The sequence below is a fragment of the Sycon ciliatum genome, chromosome 6 (genome assembly GCF_964019385.1).
Source record: "Sycon ciliatum chromosome 6, ocSycCili1.1, whole genome shotgun sequence".
Classification (NCBI taxonomy): domain Eukaryota; kingdom Metazoa; phylum Porifera; class Calcarea; order Leucosolenida; family Sycettidae; genus Sycon; species Sycon ciliatum.
Genome location: NC_088648.1, coordinates 29,018,247 through 29,034,464, shown reverse-complemented (window position 1 = coordinate 29,034,464; position 16,218 = coordinate 29,018,247). Strand labels below are relative to the sequence as shown.

The following is a 16,218-nucleotide window of genomic DNA, read 5'->3' as shown; positions in this document are numbered from 1 at the left end:
GTGTCTCAGCCAGAGCGACAAATTGTATCGCTGTTTTTTTTTTAAATATTGTTGCAGGCATTTAGTTTGCCGACCCCTCGATGTTTCTCCAAGCGCTGCCACTTGTTCCACGAAGCCATTCTCACCCCAGCTAAGGTAAAACAGTGATGGGGCTTGAGTGAATGGCCATAAGCTCGAGAAATGTGCAGGCTGCAACGCCTGACTGATCTCAGCGAGTCGAAATTACCAGCGCAGCGACATCAGCGAAGAAACTGCGTCTAGTTCAAAAATTCAAGCTTCCAATAACAGAAAATAGAACTTTGCCGTCACCCCATACTGATGGCTATCGCCTATGTCCGATTCCTTGCCTCTGGTACGAGTGCTGGTGAGTAAATACCGCGTTTTACATCAAAAGTCAAACTGCGACAATTTCGATGACGCGGAGGAAGTAGTAATTAATTGACGGAATTGGATTCCGAGAATTGACAGAGAAATTTGTGTCATCGAACGGTACATTGTGGCTGTTGATGGTGGCTGCCAGGCAGCTGCGACTGGTTCCAATGAACATTTGGTTGTTATGGGATTGATGATCGCGGATGCAGCCAGTGTAGCCATGGCGCAACGAGAGTCCACAAGCGTTGGTAGTGTTTCCGTCAGCACTTTTGTGATCGTGGCTCGCAGGCTTTCGGCAGGGATCAATGATTGTTGTGCGAGGCCAAGGGGTCCGGGCGCTGCAACCTATGGAGCATACGTGCTCAGGAAAACGGACGCCGCTGACGGAAGGTTCCTTGGCAATGCCGGATCCATTGCGCGAGCATCGGCCAGGCTCGAAAATTAAAAGGAAGCATAGGCAACTTCCTCGGGAACGGGAGTCCTCCTACTACTATGTCAAGGTATGGCTAGTGGTGAGCCTGTTTCAAGATCCGGAAGCCGAAAATGAGAAATGAGAACACTTGTGTTCTTCGCACGACCCAACCAAGGCAAATGTGAAGTAGCAAAGCGGGCAGCGTGAAGTATAGTGTATGCGTTACACGTTAAACCTCCGATGTGTGGTGCAGCCGCATAAGGCTGCCTGGCGAGTTGGCGGAGAGTTTTGTGTATTCGATTGGCGCGTGCACCGTAACCAATTATAAAATGGATGGACCTGCGTGATGGAACGCGTCCGATGTGAAACCCTCAATGAGGACAGGAACAGTACTTTACGTCCAAACTACACGTATACACATAGAAAATAGAAAGAATGGCTTGTCAACTGACAACAGCTCTAACCAGGTGCTACTTATGCTGATCAAGACTCAATATTTGTATAATAACTCAGCTGTTTTACTGAGAATGAGTAACAACTGAAACAGTCGTTGTCAGTTGAGAAGCCGTCCATACTTTATGATGCAGTTGAATGGAGTTCATACGCTTTTTTGGGTCCACAACTCCAAAACGCAGAGATGTGACAATCGTCACTTTGCGCAGCAGAGCGAGACGAACAAGCTCAAAATAGTATTCGCTCAGCCACTGCAGAGCCCAGACCTCAACGTGGATGATCTCGCCTTTTGGAGCAGCCTCGATGATGTGTCCTTGGTTGCAAAGGAGAAGACAAGATCTGTTCGCTGCAGTCAGGAAGTGCTGGTACGTCTATGATATCCCAGGGAGGAAATTTTAAATTTTTGTCATGTTCGTTGTTTTTTTGTTCCTGGGTATCCTCGAGCGAGAGCGGAGGCGGTGATGAGTACCAGTTCTGCTGCGCTACCATGGTCTCGGCCGAGATGTTGGAGAAAGCTTTCAGGTAACAGCGAAGATGATCAGGGACTCAGAGAAGCTTCTCCGTGACATACAACATTGCGTCGATCGACCTGCCACTTGGAACGGTTTCAGCGTTACTGAGTCGAGTGATGGCCACCCAGACTGAGACTCTACTCCCACTAATCAACCCTGTAGATATTGTAGTATGAACTCTTTTACGCACTTTACTTGTATGCATCCACGTGCCGTTGCGACACGTGTTCACGGCCGCCATGTGGTCTTTACACTCCGAGCATGCAGGCCCCTCAGGTACGCATGCGAGGAACTGATCATACTTATTCTGGTTTTCATAAGTTAGGAGTTTGTTTGCACGAAATGAAGTAGAAGCATTTTCGGGGTGTGTAGTTCTGTTGTTGTCGGACCTGGATGGTTGCTGTGCGATACACCCAAAACAGGGTGGCAGCGGTGTTCTCGCGGTGCTAGCTTTCGGTTTTCTGTCTCCGTTTTCCGCGGATGGGTCCGAAAAAATCCAAGCCTCACGTCACGAAAGTAAATCCACCTCGTCCAGGTGCCATGAGTTCTGACAACTCGGAGTCTCAAGGTTCTACCTCCGTCGCAACTGCCTCCGCCAATCCGGCCGTAGATATCTCCGCGTTCTCGCAGCTGCCTCAGCTCCTGCAGGCTCTGATACAGCAACAGCAACAGCAGCAGCAACACCTCCAGCAGCAGACCGCCGTTTCGACTGCTCTACTTCAGCATCCGTCTCAGCCGAGTCAGCCTCCCGCTCCGGCTTCGGTTTCTCCCGGGAATTTTCCCAAATTACAGCCTTTGGAGGACACCGACGATGCGGAGGCTTGGTTCCTTACCGCCAAACGCCTGCTCATTGGTTACGGCGTGCCTCCCGATCGGCGAGCCTTGGCGATCGTACCCCACCTCAAGGGCAAAGCTTGCAGTGCTTACAATAATCTGCCCGTGGGTGACTCGAAGGATTTCGTTCTCATCAGAACTGCAGTACTCGCGCGTTTCCGATTGGACGCGGAGGAGTATGTTCAGGTCCATAAATTTGTCCTCGCCTGGCGAGACGTACATGGAACTCCACCACCGGCAGAGGGATTTGTTCGAAAAATGGATCACTCACGCAGTTGCGTCCGGGGGCACAGTCGATGTTCCGTTCGTGACTGACTGACCAGAAAGTGCGCGAGCAGCTGCTCTCCACCCTGCCTGCGGAAGTGCGCCGGCATGTACAGGAGCAACCACGAGTGAGTGCTACTGACACGGCCAAGCTGGACTTTTGGACGCTCTGGTAGGAGGAAGAAGCTTGCTTGGCTGCTGAGTTGCTTGGTTGCTGTTTGGTCTGGAGCTGACTGGGGCTGCTGTTATATCTTCAGTTTGGCTGAGTTGGCAGTGCCCTGCCATTGGATGAAGTCCTGGTCCAGGTCTCGTCTAATCCTTAGCGCGAGGGCTGGGTTGTGCGTTGCGTCTAGCTGTATTACCTACATCGCTACATCGCTGCTTCACGAGCTGGATCACGCGCTGGAGTGGAGTGCTCGCGCCTCTGTTCACACTGGTGGTTTGTCTTCACGACGCTATTTTCGCGACTTGCTGCGGCCGTGTCTGCGGTAGTCTGGTGCAAAATGAACCTGGGTGACGTTGTAGACTTAGCCATTCTCACTTTCGAGGAACTGCGAGGTTTAGCTCGGCGGCATAGCATTGATGGCCTGGACAGTATGGCTCGCGCGGAGGTGGTCGGGAAACTTCGCGAGGCTGGTGTGGGTGTGTTACACCCATCAGCTGCTGGAGTCGTTGAGCGCTTGGGTGAGATGATGCAGATTGTCGTTGGCATCAGTGACGAGTTGGCAGCGCTGAGAGACAGCCAGGGGCGGGAGATCACGGCTGCAGAGGAGAAGGGTATCCCCTTACTAGAGGTTGAAGCGATTGTGAAGCGGGAACTGGCATCTCTCTCTGACAGAGTAGGCGACTTGGAGAGGGCCAGCGGCGGGAAACAGCACAAGCATGCCCGGCCGCAGGTGACTGCTCCACTGGCGAGCTATTCGAAGATTGGAAGAGCACAAAGAGACCTACATGCCACATCCCCAGGTGAAGGATCAATGCTTCAAGACGTTGCCAGGAATGAACCCAAGGAGTTGTATTCACAGGCCATATCTAGAGATGCTGCCCCAATCGACCTTCCAATGGACATATCGGTTGATCAGGCGCCCTTCGAGGATGTCATGTCCAGGAAAGAGCGTCGACGCTTCAAGAGGCGGCTAGCATCAGAACCTTCCGGGACGGAGAAGGCTACAAGTCCTGCAGAACGGCAGACTGACAGTCGCAAAACGCAGACAAATCCCATCCGCCGCCACGAGTCTTCACGTTACATCCGGGAACGTACGTCCGATAGCAACCCGACACCTTCGTTAGACACCGTCCCCAGAGGCCCGCGGAAAGTTCTCTACCTGGGGCAAATCCCGTATGGTTGCCAGGCACAGTCCATCGCTGAATGGTGCAGAGATCGGGACGTGGAGATAGTGCAATGTATTATATACTCTTCTGAATACTTCAGAACGGCCTCCGCGAGAATAACAGTTGACGCTGAGGACGTGAACAAAGTTAGTGAAAAGTCTTTCTGGCCTGAAACAGTTGCATACACTCTCCGTGACTGGCGCTTCAGGTCCGACCAAGCAGAGGCGCAATGAACACCTCGATACTGAATGCGCAGGCTCCAACTTTCTTTCCGGGTAGATTGCGCCATCCGAAAGCACCTTTCAGAGACAGGGGAGGACTGAGTGGCGACGCTAAGCTGAAAGTTCTACTGATAAACATCAGGAGCCTTCGAAACAAGATTAATGACCTAGCACAACTCACCCGCCAGCATTGTCCTGATATTGTCTGTGTGAACGAGACATGGCTGGATAGTTCCATTACTGATGGAGAAATCACGTTGGCAGGTTACAATGTTTTGCGTGCTGATCGAGAGGATCAGGTTGGTGGAGGTGTCTGCTTATATTCCCGAACATCCTTGCCTCTCCAGCCGAGATGCGATATAGCTGCTGCTGGGGTTGAGAGTTGTTGGGGCGAGATTCCCTGTACTGGTGGGAGTTGCTTGATAGGCACAATCTATCGTCCTCCCTCTGAACCTATTGGCTACTGGGATCGCCTTGATGGTCTTCTACACTCAGCTATCACTCCGGGCAGGAACGTTATACTGTGCGGTGACTTAAATGTGAATGTGGATCCATCAACGGCTCCAGATCATCAGCTCCATTTCCGGTCTGATCTAACGGCAAGCTACAGTCTCCACCAGGGCGTTCATCAGCGGACACGGTTTGCATCTAATTCCACACCCACCACATTGGATCTGTTCTTCAATACGTTTGACCAGCACAATGTGGCAACGATCCATCCCGTGGCTTTCAGCGACCATGCAGCGGTCATAAGTGAATTCTACCTTGACCCGACAAGGAGTCCCGAGACATCAATGTTGTGCCGGAACTACCGAAGGATCAATCATGAACGCTTCAAAGCTGACTTGATTCAGCAGAATTTTTGCAGCATCGAAGGCAGCCCAACAGACATGTGGACGGAGTGGAATAGTCGCTTCCTGCAGGTGCTTGACACTCATGCCCCTCTTGGATCTTGTAAGCAGCACAAGCGACAATCGGTACCGTGGATGGACAGCCAGCTCTTGCACCTTTTGAGTAAGCGCAACCGGCTTCACAGAAAGTGGCTGTCAGACAGATCTGAGCAAAGGTACGCCACATTCAAAGCGGCGAGAAGGGAGGCCACTACCTGTAACCGGAAGCTGAAAGAAGCGTACTACAGTACAAAATTTCAGCTTGCGACTTGTGATGTAAAACAAACCTGGCGAATCATCAACCAGTTGACGGGGAAACAAAGAAAATCGGCACCGCTTCAGTGCTCAGCTGAGGCAATTCGAAGTGCTTTCGCCAAGATCGTGGAAGATCCAAGCCGCCCAGTTCATCTTCACCTACCCCAAGGGCCACGAACGGCAACTAGTTTTGTGGAATTTGTTCCTGTATCTATTGCAAAAGTCCGGAAGCTTCTAGAGCAACAGAATCCGACGAAGGCAACTGGCAGTGACGGCATCCCTGCAGCCCTTCTTCGAGCTCATGCAGATGTTCTTGCGCCGTCATTGGCCTTACTGTTCCACAAATCCATGAGGGAGGGACATTTCCCAGCTCCTATGAAGGTGGCCAGCATTTCACCTCTGTTTAAAGGTGGTGATCCCAGCATAGCAAAGAATCACAGACCCGTGTCTCTAATGTCGATAGTTGCAAAGCTTTTGGAGCGAGTCATCCATGATCAGCTCACTCAGTACTTGTGCCGACATGATCTATTTCCACCAACTCAGTTCGGCTATCGTTCACATCATTCCACATGTGATGCCCTTGTATTAGCCGTTGAGGGCATATGCCAAGCCCAGACAAAAAAGTACTTCACGGGGATTGCTTTCGTAGATATGTCAAAAGCATTTGATAAGGTGAAGCACCAAACCCTTATTCAGGACCTATTCGAGGTTGGAATTGGTGGAACGGTGCTGCAATGGCTTGCAGACTACCTCTCAGATCGGACACAGTATGTCAAAGTCGGTCAGGTACAGAGCTCACCATACACCAGCTTCTCCGGAGTACCACAGGGGTCAGTTCTCGGGCCCCTGTTGTTTGTTCTCTACGTCCGTGACATTGCGAAAGAGCTGTCCCCTTACAACGTTGCGACCCTGCAGTTTGCGGACGATATCTCAATTAGATCCAGCGGCATGAGCACGGATGAGGTGTCCCAAAATCTCTCAAGTGCTGTCCAGCACCTCGCCGATTGGCTTAGGAACCGCGGTCTCATCTTGAATGAAACGAAGACACAGATCATGTCGATATCGCCAGTACGATCTCAAACATTTGACTTGCAAGTGCAATGTAATGGACTGCCTCTGCCAACTGTTCGCTCTGCGAAATATTTAGGTCTCCACTTTGATGCGGACATGAGCTGGAACACCATGGTCGACCACGTCGCACGGGGCGTCGCGTCGAAAGTTGGCGTGCTCAGACGATACGCTACGTTCCTGCCTTTTCAATGTCGCATAGCCTATTTTCGTTCTTTCATTTTATCACACTTTATGTATGCCGCTTCTGCTTACTTACCATTTCTCACGGCGTATCAAAGTAGACGGCTTAATGGGCTCTTCAAGCGTGCTGTACGCACAGTCTGTCGGGTACCTCCCGGGACACCCACAAGCAATATTCTTACGCGCATGAACATCCAAACATTGACCACATACGCCAACATGCACCTTCTGGTTTTTATCTGGCGTTGTCTCCATGACTCCTCTAACATCAGCATGTTGTTCGCTAACTTTTTCAGCCGCAGTAATTCCACTCAAACTCGTGGTGGGCACAGTAATTTACTGATTGTCCCAGCCAGCCCAACTGCATATCTTGCCAAACGTGTTACCTATGCTGGGACCATCTTATGGAACCAGCTCCCCGCTGCGGTCAGGCAAGAAAGAAAACGCAATCGCTTTAAGTCAATGGCTCTTGCCTTTTTGCTTACCAGATAAATAAGCCTTTTTACAAATGCTGTATGCACTGCTCTTTACGTTATTTTCTCCCTATGCAAGTCGCAACTCCTGTTTTGAGTTGTTTTTCTTCTCTCTTTTTCTTTCCCTACTAGTTGCTGTTACACTCACTGATACTTATGCACAGATATACAGCATTCCCTCACTAGTGGGACCATTGTTATTAGGCTAGGGCCTGTTTTGGACTTCCCACTCTAAATAAAGTTTACAAACAAACAAAACAAACAAAGCTGGCTGACGCGTTTGCGCGCGCAGTCAGACCTGAGCCGGACTGCTCCACCGCTAGGAGGTGCTCCAGTAACAGTACACGCCGTCCAGCATCGTGTGTCGTCTGGCAAACCTACGTCCTCTGAACGTGGTTCCACCTCTACCGCCTGAGGATACATGCAATAAGTGCAACAAGCGCGGGCACTACGGCGCTGTCTGCCGCTCATCTCGCCAAGCCCGTGCGCTATCGGCCGAGTCTTCGCCGGGCACCGATGCCGTCGCTTCTCCCAGCTCCGTGTCTGAGGAATCTATTGATCTGGTCCCCATCTACGTTGGTGCCGTATCCGCGCACCCTCCCAGCTGGCAGGTTCAGCTCACCATCAATGGCACCACCGTTCCATTCAAAGTCGACACCGGTGCCGATGTGTCCGTCATCTCCGAGGAGGTCTACAACTCCCTTAGCACATCCCCGCAGCTCCAGCCTTGCCGGCACGTTCTCGTCAGTGCAGCCAACACAAAACCTCGAGACATTGGGCATCTTCTCCGCGCGGCTCGTCTTTCCCACCTCTGGTTCTTCACACACTTGCACCGTGTACGTTGCCAGAGGCCTGCGCGTATGTCTCCTAGGGGGCCCTGACTACGTCGCTCTTGGTCTAATCAAACGTTTGTTCTCCAGCGACACCGCGTCCGCTACACCACTTTCGATCGCTCCGGAGCCCAGTCAATCCACGGACGATGCGCCGGGTAGCTACTCCTCAGCTCCCGCCGGGTCAGAACCTCTGCCTCTGACGACACCTAGCAACGCTATCCCACAAGACATACGGCAGGAATTTCCGTCACTCTTCTCTGGTCTTGGGTCACTCAACGAGCCGTACAACATCGAGCTCTCACCTGATGCCAAGCCGTCGTGTCTCTACGCTGCGCGAAACATCGCACTGCCGCTCCGCTCTAAAGTGGCTACCGAGCTTCAGCGCATGCACCAGCTTGGTGTAATCCGCCCTGTCGTGGAGCCCACTGACTGGTGTGCTGCAACTGTGGCCGCACCTAAGTCCAACGGCACGGTACGCATCTGTGCTGATCTGAAACCTCTGAACGAAGCTGTCCGACGGTCACACCATCAGCCGCCAACAGTAGACGAAACTCTTGGCCAAATCGGCCATCTCAACGGTGTTCACGATGCTCGATGCCAACAGCGGGTTTTGGCAGATCCCGCTGGACAGTCCCTACCAGCTTCTAACCACCTTCATCACCCCCGCTGGTCGGTTTTGTTACACGAAGTTGCCATTCGGCATTTCCTCTGCGCCTGAGATATTCCAGCAGCGCATGTCGAAGATCCTTGCTGGCCTGGATGGCGTGGTTTGCCAAATGGACGACATCCTCGTCCATGGCCGCACTTGTGCCGAGCATGATAGTCGTCTCTACGCGGTGCTCCGACGCCTGATGGATGCAGGGCTCACCCTCAATCCGTCGAAGTGTGAGTTCGCCGCCTCTGACCTGTCCTTCTTGGGAGTGCGGCTCACTTCTGCCGTCATTCAACCAGGTGACAGCAAGACCTCTGCTATCCAGTGCTTCCGTCAGCCTCAAACCGTCTCAGACGTCCGCAGGTTCATGGATCTGGCGAACCAACTGGGAAAGTTCTCTCCCAATCTCGCCACCCTCAGCCAGCCACTGCGAGAGCTGGTGTCTAAAGGTCGCGCATGGACTTGGGATCAACCATAGCAGGCAGTCTTCGACAACATCAAGGCAGAGCTCTGCAAGCCAGCCTGTCTGCAGCGCTGCGACCCCAACTACGACACCAAACTATCTGCCGACGCCTCGTCCTATGGCCTCGGCGCAGTGCTCTACCAGCGCCGGTCCTCAGTTGTTGAGTGGCGTCCCGTCGCTTGCGCATCCCGGTCTCTCACATCGGCCGAGCGCAACTATGCCCAAATCGAAAAGGAAGCTCTCGCGATCACTTGGGCTGTTTCCCGCTTTGACACTTACCTGCTTGGCATGGCGTGCTTCCTCATCGAGACGGATCATAAGCCTCTCGTACCTCTTCTCAGCACGAAGCGCCTACACGATCTCCCAGCGAGAGTCCTGTGCTTCCGACTCCGCCTGGCACAATATCACTACCAGATCATTCACGTTCCAGGGAGCTACCTCACCAGCGCCGACGCTCTCTCATGCGCCCCTCAAGACGACTCCCCAAGTCGGGATGACATCACCATTCAGGCTGAGTGCGACGTGTTCGCTACTATCGCAGTCGAGAATCTAGCCGATCAGACCGTCCCGACGCAGCAGGTTAGAGACGCCCAGCAACAGGACGCTACATGTCAGCAACTGCGAACCCTCATCCTCGACGGCTGGCCCGCCGCTATCCGCGATGTACCGCAGCCCCTCCGTGAGTTCTGGCCTGTCCGCTCTGACCTCGTCCTGCTCGATGGCCTGATTATGAAAGGCTCCGGGATCTATATTCTCCAGTGCTTAGTGGCCGATACTCTTCAGCGTCTTCACGCCGGTCACCAGGGCGTCACCCGTACAACCCAACACGCCACAGTGTCAGTCTGGTTTCCTGGCATCACCGCACGCATTAAGGCTCTCGTGCAAGATTGTATCACTTGCAAGGCCTTCCGCCCGCCGCCGGTCGAGCCACTGCTCGCTCACCCCACACCGCCTCGCGCGTGGCACACCATTGGCGTGGACCTCTGCCAGCTCGACCGCGTTCAGTACCTGGTGGTGGTGGACTATTATTCCCGCTATCCAGAAATTGCGTCCCTCACTTCCACGACATCAGCACGGATCATCGACCATCTCCACTCCATCTTCGCCCGACATGGCATTCCAGCAGTCCTTCGATCGGACAACGGTCCCCAGTTCTCGTCCGCTGAGTTTGCCCGGTTTTCAACCAGGGCCGGCTTCCATCACATCACGAGTAGCCCTCACTACGCACAGTCAAACGGCGAGGTTGAGTGTGCCGTCCGCACCGTGAAGGCGTTCCTGAAGAAGTCCGCCTCAGCAGCTGACTTGCATGATGCCTTGCTGGCATATCGGTCGACACCCCTCAGTTTCCCGCCGTACAGCCCGGCGGAGCTACTCATGGGTCGCCGCCTCGCAACGCCGGTTCCATCACAGTCAGCCCAGCTCCAGCCCAGCTCAGTGGACACGGATGCCTTCCGTGCAGCGGACACAGCGCAACGCCAGAAGTCCTGAGCTCAGTACGACCTGCGGCACAGAGCGACTATCCTGCCCGCTCTCCCCTCAGGCGCGGCCGTGATCGATGTCTCGACTCCAGGTCGCCGGGAGAGGGGTACAGTGGTAGCAAGATCAGCTGAACCCCGATCCTATATAATCCAGTTGTCATCCGGACAAGTACGACGAACCCGGCATCACCTGATCGCTATCTGACTCTCTCTCTCTTCCTGTCACTTTCTCACTGTGTGTTCGAGCACGTATGCACGTGCGTTTGTGTGTGCGTGCCGATATGTGTCTGTCTTTCTCTCGCTTTCTCTCTATTCCTATTGCTACTTCGAAGTAGTACCTTTACGCGGCTGAATAGTAGGCTTTGACTCCTCGCGCTCTGGTTGGACGATCCTGGATTAGGACGCTACTCTCAACCTCCTATTTCCGGGTCGCTCAATCATAACACATTGCAAGAGTCCTTGTTCTCTCATGTGTATTGGCCCGCCGTCTTACTCAGTATTGTTTCTACCGTTCCGCATGTTTTTCACTTTCCCATCTTTAGTTCCTCTAGTTCCCCGGAGGGGGGAGACTTAGTATGAACTCTTTTACGCACTTTACTTGTATGCATGCACATGCCGTTGCGACACGTGTTCACGCCCGCCATGTGGTCTTTACACTCCGAGCATGCGGGCCTCTCAGGTACGCATGCGAGGAACTGATCATGCTTATTCTGGTTTTCATTAGTTTGGAGTTTGTTTGCACGAAATGAAGTAGAAGCTTTTTCGGTGTGTGTAGTTCTGTTGTTGTCGGACCTGGATGGTTGCTGTGCGATACACCCAAAACAGTAGATACGTCGATTGTCTATGTTGAAGTGTTTCTCTCCCAAAAGAACACTTTTGTGGAACACGTAACTCTTTGAAAAGTCATGTCAAAAAGTCACGAAGTTATCGTTTCCAGAGGAAGAAGTAAGGTGGAACAAAATTTCGGTGCAAGTCCGTAACCTATTCCCTTGGAAAATATCTGCTCTTTTAGGCATTGAGCACTTAGTGCGCAGAGAGGACCTCTATAACATAAAGCGTGCTTTTTCGCCATCAATCTCAATGTAAAAGTAGCATAAACCTGAGACTGGAAATATACCGGTGAATAGAGTTGTATCTGAGAAGCAACCTGGAAACATTGACGGTTGCAAAGTTTGCCCAAGACCGCGTGAACTGGAACCCGGTTTGCCAGTGTTATCTTGGTCAAACACGTGAAAGTGTTTACACGTCGTGTGAGCGGCCTATTAGTTGACGTGCCTTATCAGGTTATTTCTGTCATTTTCGTAAATGTGGAAAATTTGCAAACCGAACTCCTTTGATCAGATCAAAGAGTGGCCAGAACAACTGTTGATGGATATAGCATGCTCCGAGTGGAAGCAGTTCAAATACAAGATACACAACACTTACTATTGCAAGATGGTGTGGAAGACCACTCCGCACCGGGAAGACACGTGACCATTGTGTTACCCGAAAGCTCGAAGCCGTCATTACATGTGATGTTGCGAACACTAGTCACTGTATTTGAGCTGCCTGCCAGTACTGCGTTATTAACAGTGAGCGTCGGACATTCTACCACTCCTGCCATAGCAGAATAAGTAGAAACGCCATCACATTGCGAATAACGAGCCTGGTTCAGGGCCAAGAAGGAAGTTGTTCTTTATGAGCATTCAAAGTGCAATTTGTTTGTTGCAATCTTTTTAGATATCCTCAGTGAAGTTTAAAGTTACTGGCCGACCTGTTCGCACTGACGTCTAATCAACGACAGGGCGTGTAAACAAGCTCGATGCGTCAAGGTCCGAGTGCTTTAGCTGATATAGGCACCGCGAGTTTTTCATGAATGCAGACAACGTTGACAGAAACCGGAAAGAGTGATCAACCAAGCGGATTCGTAATACTCAAAGCATTTGCGGTGTTGAGCATTGTCAGCACACTGGATACATCCTACCGTACCCCAAGCATTTAAACCCTTAATTTGTTGTAGCCTAGTGCCGCACCACCAATATTAGCAAATAGCTTTCTACTTCCTCAAAAGCTACAGCAGGGAAATGGATTGTCAAGAGGATGTGTTTCGCTATGTTGGAAACTAGCTTAGAGCCAAACAAATCTAAAATACGCTTAGTTCTGTATGGGCTCAAGTATGTCTGCTGGTATATACTGACGGTACTTGAAGACACATGAGTTGCGGTTTCATCTAGAACAGTTGAAATTATATGAGTTGTTGGTAAACCTGTGGGTCGCTATACCACCCGCACGAAACTTGTAGTCACGAAGTACAAACATCTACCAAGTTATAATTTGTGTGCAGACTGTCTCCCTCACTTGCCTCGGTTTGTTGCATCGCTGACAGTTTTCTGTCACGAAATGCACACAAAATACGGACAAACAATGAACAGCAAACGTATGATCCGCTGGCAGGTTGCTAGTGGGTTTTCACACAAAAAGTGGACTGTGACTTTAGCAAAGGAGTTAAAAAGTTCCAATGTAGATGGGCACGTTTCACATAGAGAAAATAGCACACACTTACGATTGCACACAGGAGTTGAAGACCAAGCCGCGGTGGGTAGACAGATGACCATTGAGTTTCCCGAGAGGTCAAAGTTGGCATTACATGTGATGCTGCTGATGCTGTTCACTGTATTTGAGCCCCCTGACACGATTCCATTGCTAACGCTTAACGGTGGACATTGAAGCACTCCTGTAAGGCAAGAGACCAAGACAAAGTACGGTCTCCCTTATGGATTTTGGCCCTTGATCATGCAAAATATATTGGTTTCAATTCACAGGATTTAAAACATAGTGATGTAATGATTTGTGTTTTCTCCGAACGAATATCCTCTCGAATATTGCTTTGACGAACGAATCTTCTATACCTTGGATTCAGTAGTAGGCATTTCCTAAATCGGCCCGATTTTTGCCTGAGGGCTTTTCGATCGGCAAAGAAAATGTCCAAATTTGGCCATATTATGAGCCCCAAAGTAAGAATTCGGCTCAAAGCGGTTCTTGAAGTCACCTCTCGCAGCAACCATTTGCGTTACCACACACGCTGTGGAGGCACTATAACATCCCTTTACGGGGAATTCCCCGCCGAATTTGTAAATTCGGTGCAATTATCGACGATTTCGTGGCAGCCATTGATTTCGGTGGCTTTTCCTGGTGACCGTGTTCGGAAATGCCTGAAGTCGCAATCATTTTTCGCAGATAATGGCTACAGAAATTGTATTTGCATGCTGTTGAGGTACTAAAACATCGGTTTTTGGCGAGTTGAAGAAGAAAACTGCGTATTCCACGAATAGATCTGTGATTTCTTCAAAACCACTGTTTTCGGCCAATTTTTCGGCCGGCCGATGTGGGAAATGCCTACTCAGTGGAGCGTCCAGCCCCTATATAAAGTCCTTCGGTCCAAAATCCAACGTACAGAGTCCAAACTTGGAATTACCAGTGAGCTCAAAGTTTAGATGGACATCAACCCTTGAGTCAAGCTAATTGGCTTAACCCCTTTATATTGTGCACGCAAGCGTACACAATAGTTTTACGCGCACACATACACACACACGCACACACACACACACACACACACCCACACACACACACACACACACACACACACACACAAAGTCATACAACGCCAAGAAATCACCGCAAAAAGATTAGCTCCAACAGCCATGCAAACGTCCGACCATTTTCACGTAAAGTTAAGAGGGATAACAAGTAATTATATGAAGCAAATGCATACGTGGACGAGTGCACACACGTTTACATATGTAGTGGTGTAAGAGAGTAACATAGTGCAATAGTCAGCATAATACTAGCACATGCCGAGAGTGCAATATCAAACTTCGTTATTGCTCATGACCATGCAAATGTTCAGCAGCACTCTGTTCCGCAAGCTTCTGAAGATCAGCACACCTGCAACAAATAGAAAGCACACGGATACGCTTATTACCGTAATGATGCATGGGAGCACGCAACTACTAAGTTTTCAACGAATGTGATGCTCAATGAAAATCCATCTACTCAAAGACCTGTGAACAGGTAATGGTGGTGAGAATAATCTATTAATAATACGAGGAATAAGATCGGTTGTGCACATTCAAGACGCACAGACATACATGTAGTGTACTCCACAGTGTTTACCACCACTGAAATTAAATTGAAATGAGATGATTTAAACAATCTGTACAGCGGTACTGTCAGTCAAACAGTCTTTCCCCAAATGAAAATGCAATGATTTGCTGTCAAGAGGCAATTACACTGACACAATGTCATGTTGTGACATCAAAACGGTTACTTCATGGAATACGAGTATTATCTTGAGAAGTTTTTCTTGTCATCGGCATACAAGCAATATTCCTCCTACTATTTGTACACCGGCAATGCGTTTGTGGATCTCGTTGTATTTGACATCATACGTGAGAAAGAGTGTCGTGGAGTTCACATAATTATCACAGGGATAAAAATACATTTCTCATGAAATAATATTTATAATTGATGATAGCTAGACGATCATACACGATTGATGCAAAGCCCTTGCAGTTCCTGAGAACTGATATTGTTGTCACGCAACTATTACGAAGTCGTTGATTATTTTCTGGGCATTCATTTAAGCAACATCAAACAAACGCGTACACTCCTTGAGAATGGAAAACCAATTCAAGCATAACGACAGAACAGCAGACCAATCGAAAAGATTAAAAGCTTCCTTACCTCAGTCATCGTCCGCAATGTATTTGGACAGCCTTTTGACACAGTGGTACAGGCAGCTCTTGCCCAGTCAAACAGGGTATCCCGGTGGCGTCGAACGAAAGAGAATGTCAGTGTACTGAGTCGTCAGATTGGAACTGTGCTGAACTTTCTGCTTTCATCCCGGGCACTGTTGGAACGTCTTCAGAGAAACACAAGACGCTTTCCAGATTGGATTTTGAACGTCTCCTTTTCCTCCTTGGTTACCTCGAGACAGACTACTGTCGGCAACTGCACAGCAGAACTGGCAGCCATGGCTGAAGTGAAGAAAGGAATGCGCTGCCATGAGGCAAGCAAAACTGAAAAGGTTTTGTTCTCTTTCTGGCACTACACACAGGACGACGTAGCTGGATAAACTGGACCCCTGGACCGTGAATAGGGTTTTGTAGAAAAAAGTGTGCTCCTTATAGGGGATTCCGCAGCTGGACGGAGCTGATCAATATTGAACGGACTCTTGGACTTGGTCATTGAACTGTATATAAAGTGCTGGATATCATACAGTGCATGGACTCTATTCTGAGTCCAACATACATTCTGTGCATCGATCACTGCACTCCTTCAGACTCAAGATTCATGTTGCATACAGATATCACTCCCACTGGTTACAGAGTAGATTTTTCCCAAGAACAAGCTTCCCAGTTCTCAGAACATACTTAATTTCTATACTATCATCCTAAATACTGTTCAGAAGACCAAGGTTGGAGCTAAATACCACAACCAAAAAGTGACAAGTTTTGGAATTTTCGAATATCGATCAATGCTGCC

General features: G+C 50.1%; 1 protein-coding gene across 1 annotated transcript in view; it reads right to left on the bottom strand.

Annotated features, from left to right (window-relative positions):
* The window catches only part of LOC135818940 (sushi, von Willebrand factor type A, EGF and pentraxin domain-containing protein 1-like), a 58,211-nt gene that overhangs the window by 26,573 nt on the left and 15,420 nt on the right, over positions 1-16,218 (bottom strand). Inside the window, exons 9-10 of the mRNA XM_065332116.1 lie at positions 13,238-13,408; positions 12,121-12,291 (exon numbers count right to left, since the gene is read on the bottom strand). Coding sequence (XP_065188188.1) covers positions 12,121-12,291; positions 13,238-13,408 — 342 coding nt within the window. The remainder of the gene's footprint in view (positions 1-12,120; positions 12,292-13,237; positions 13,409-16,218) is intronic.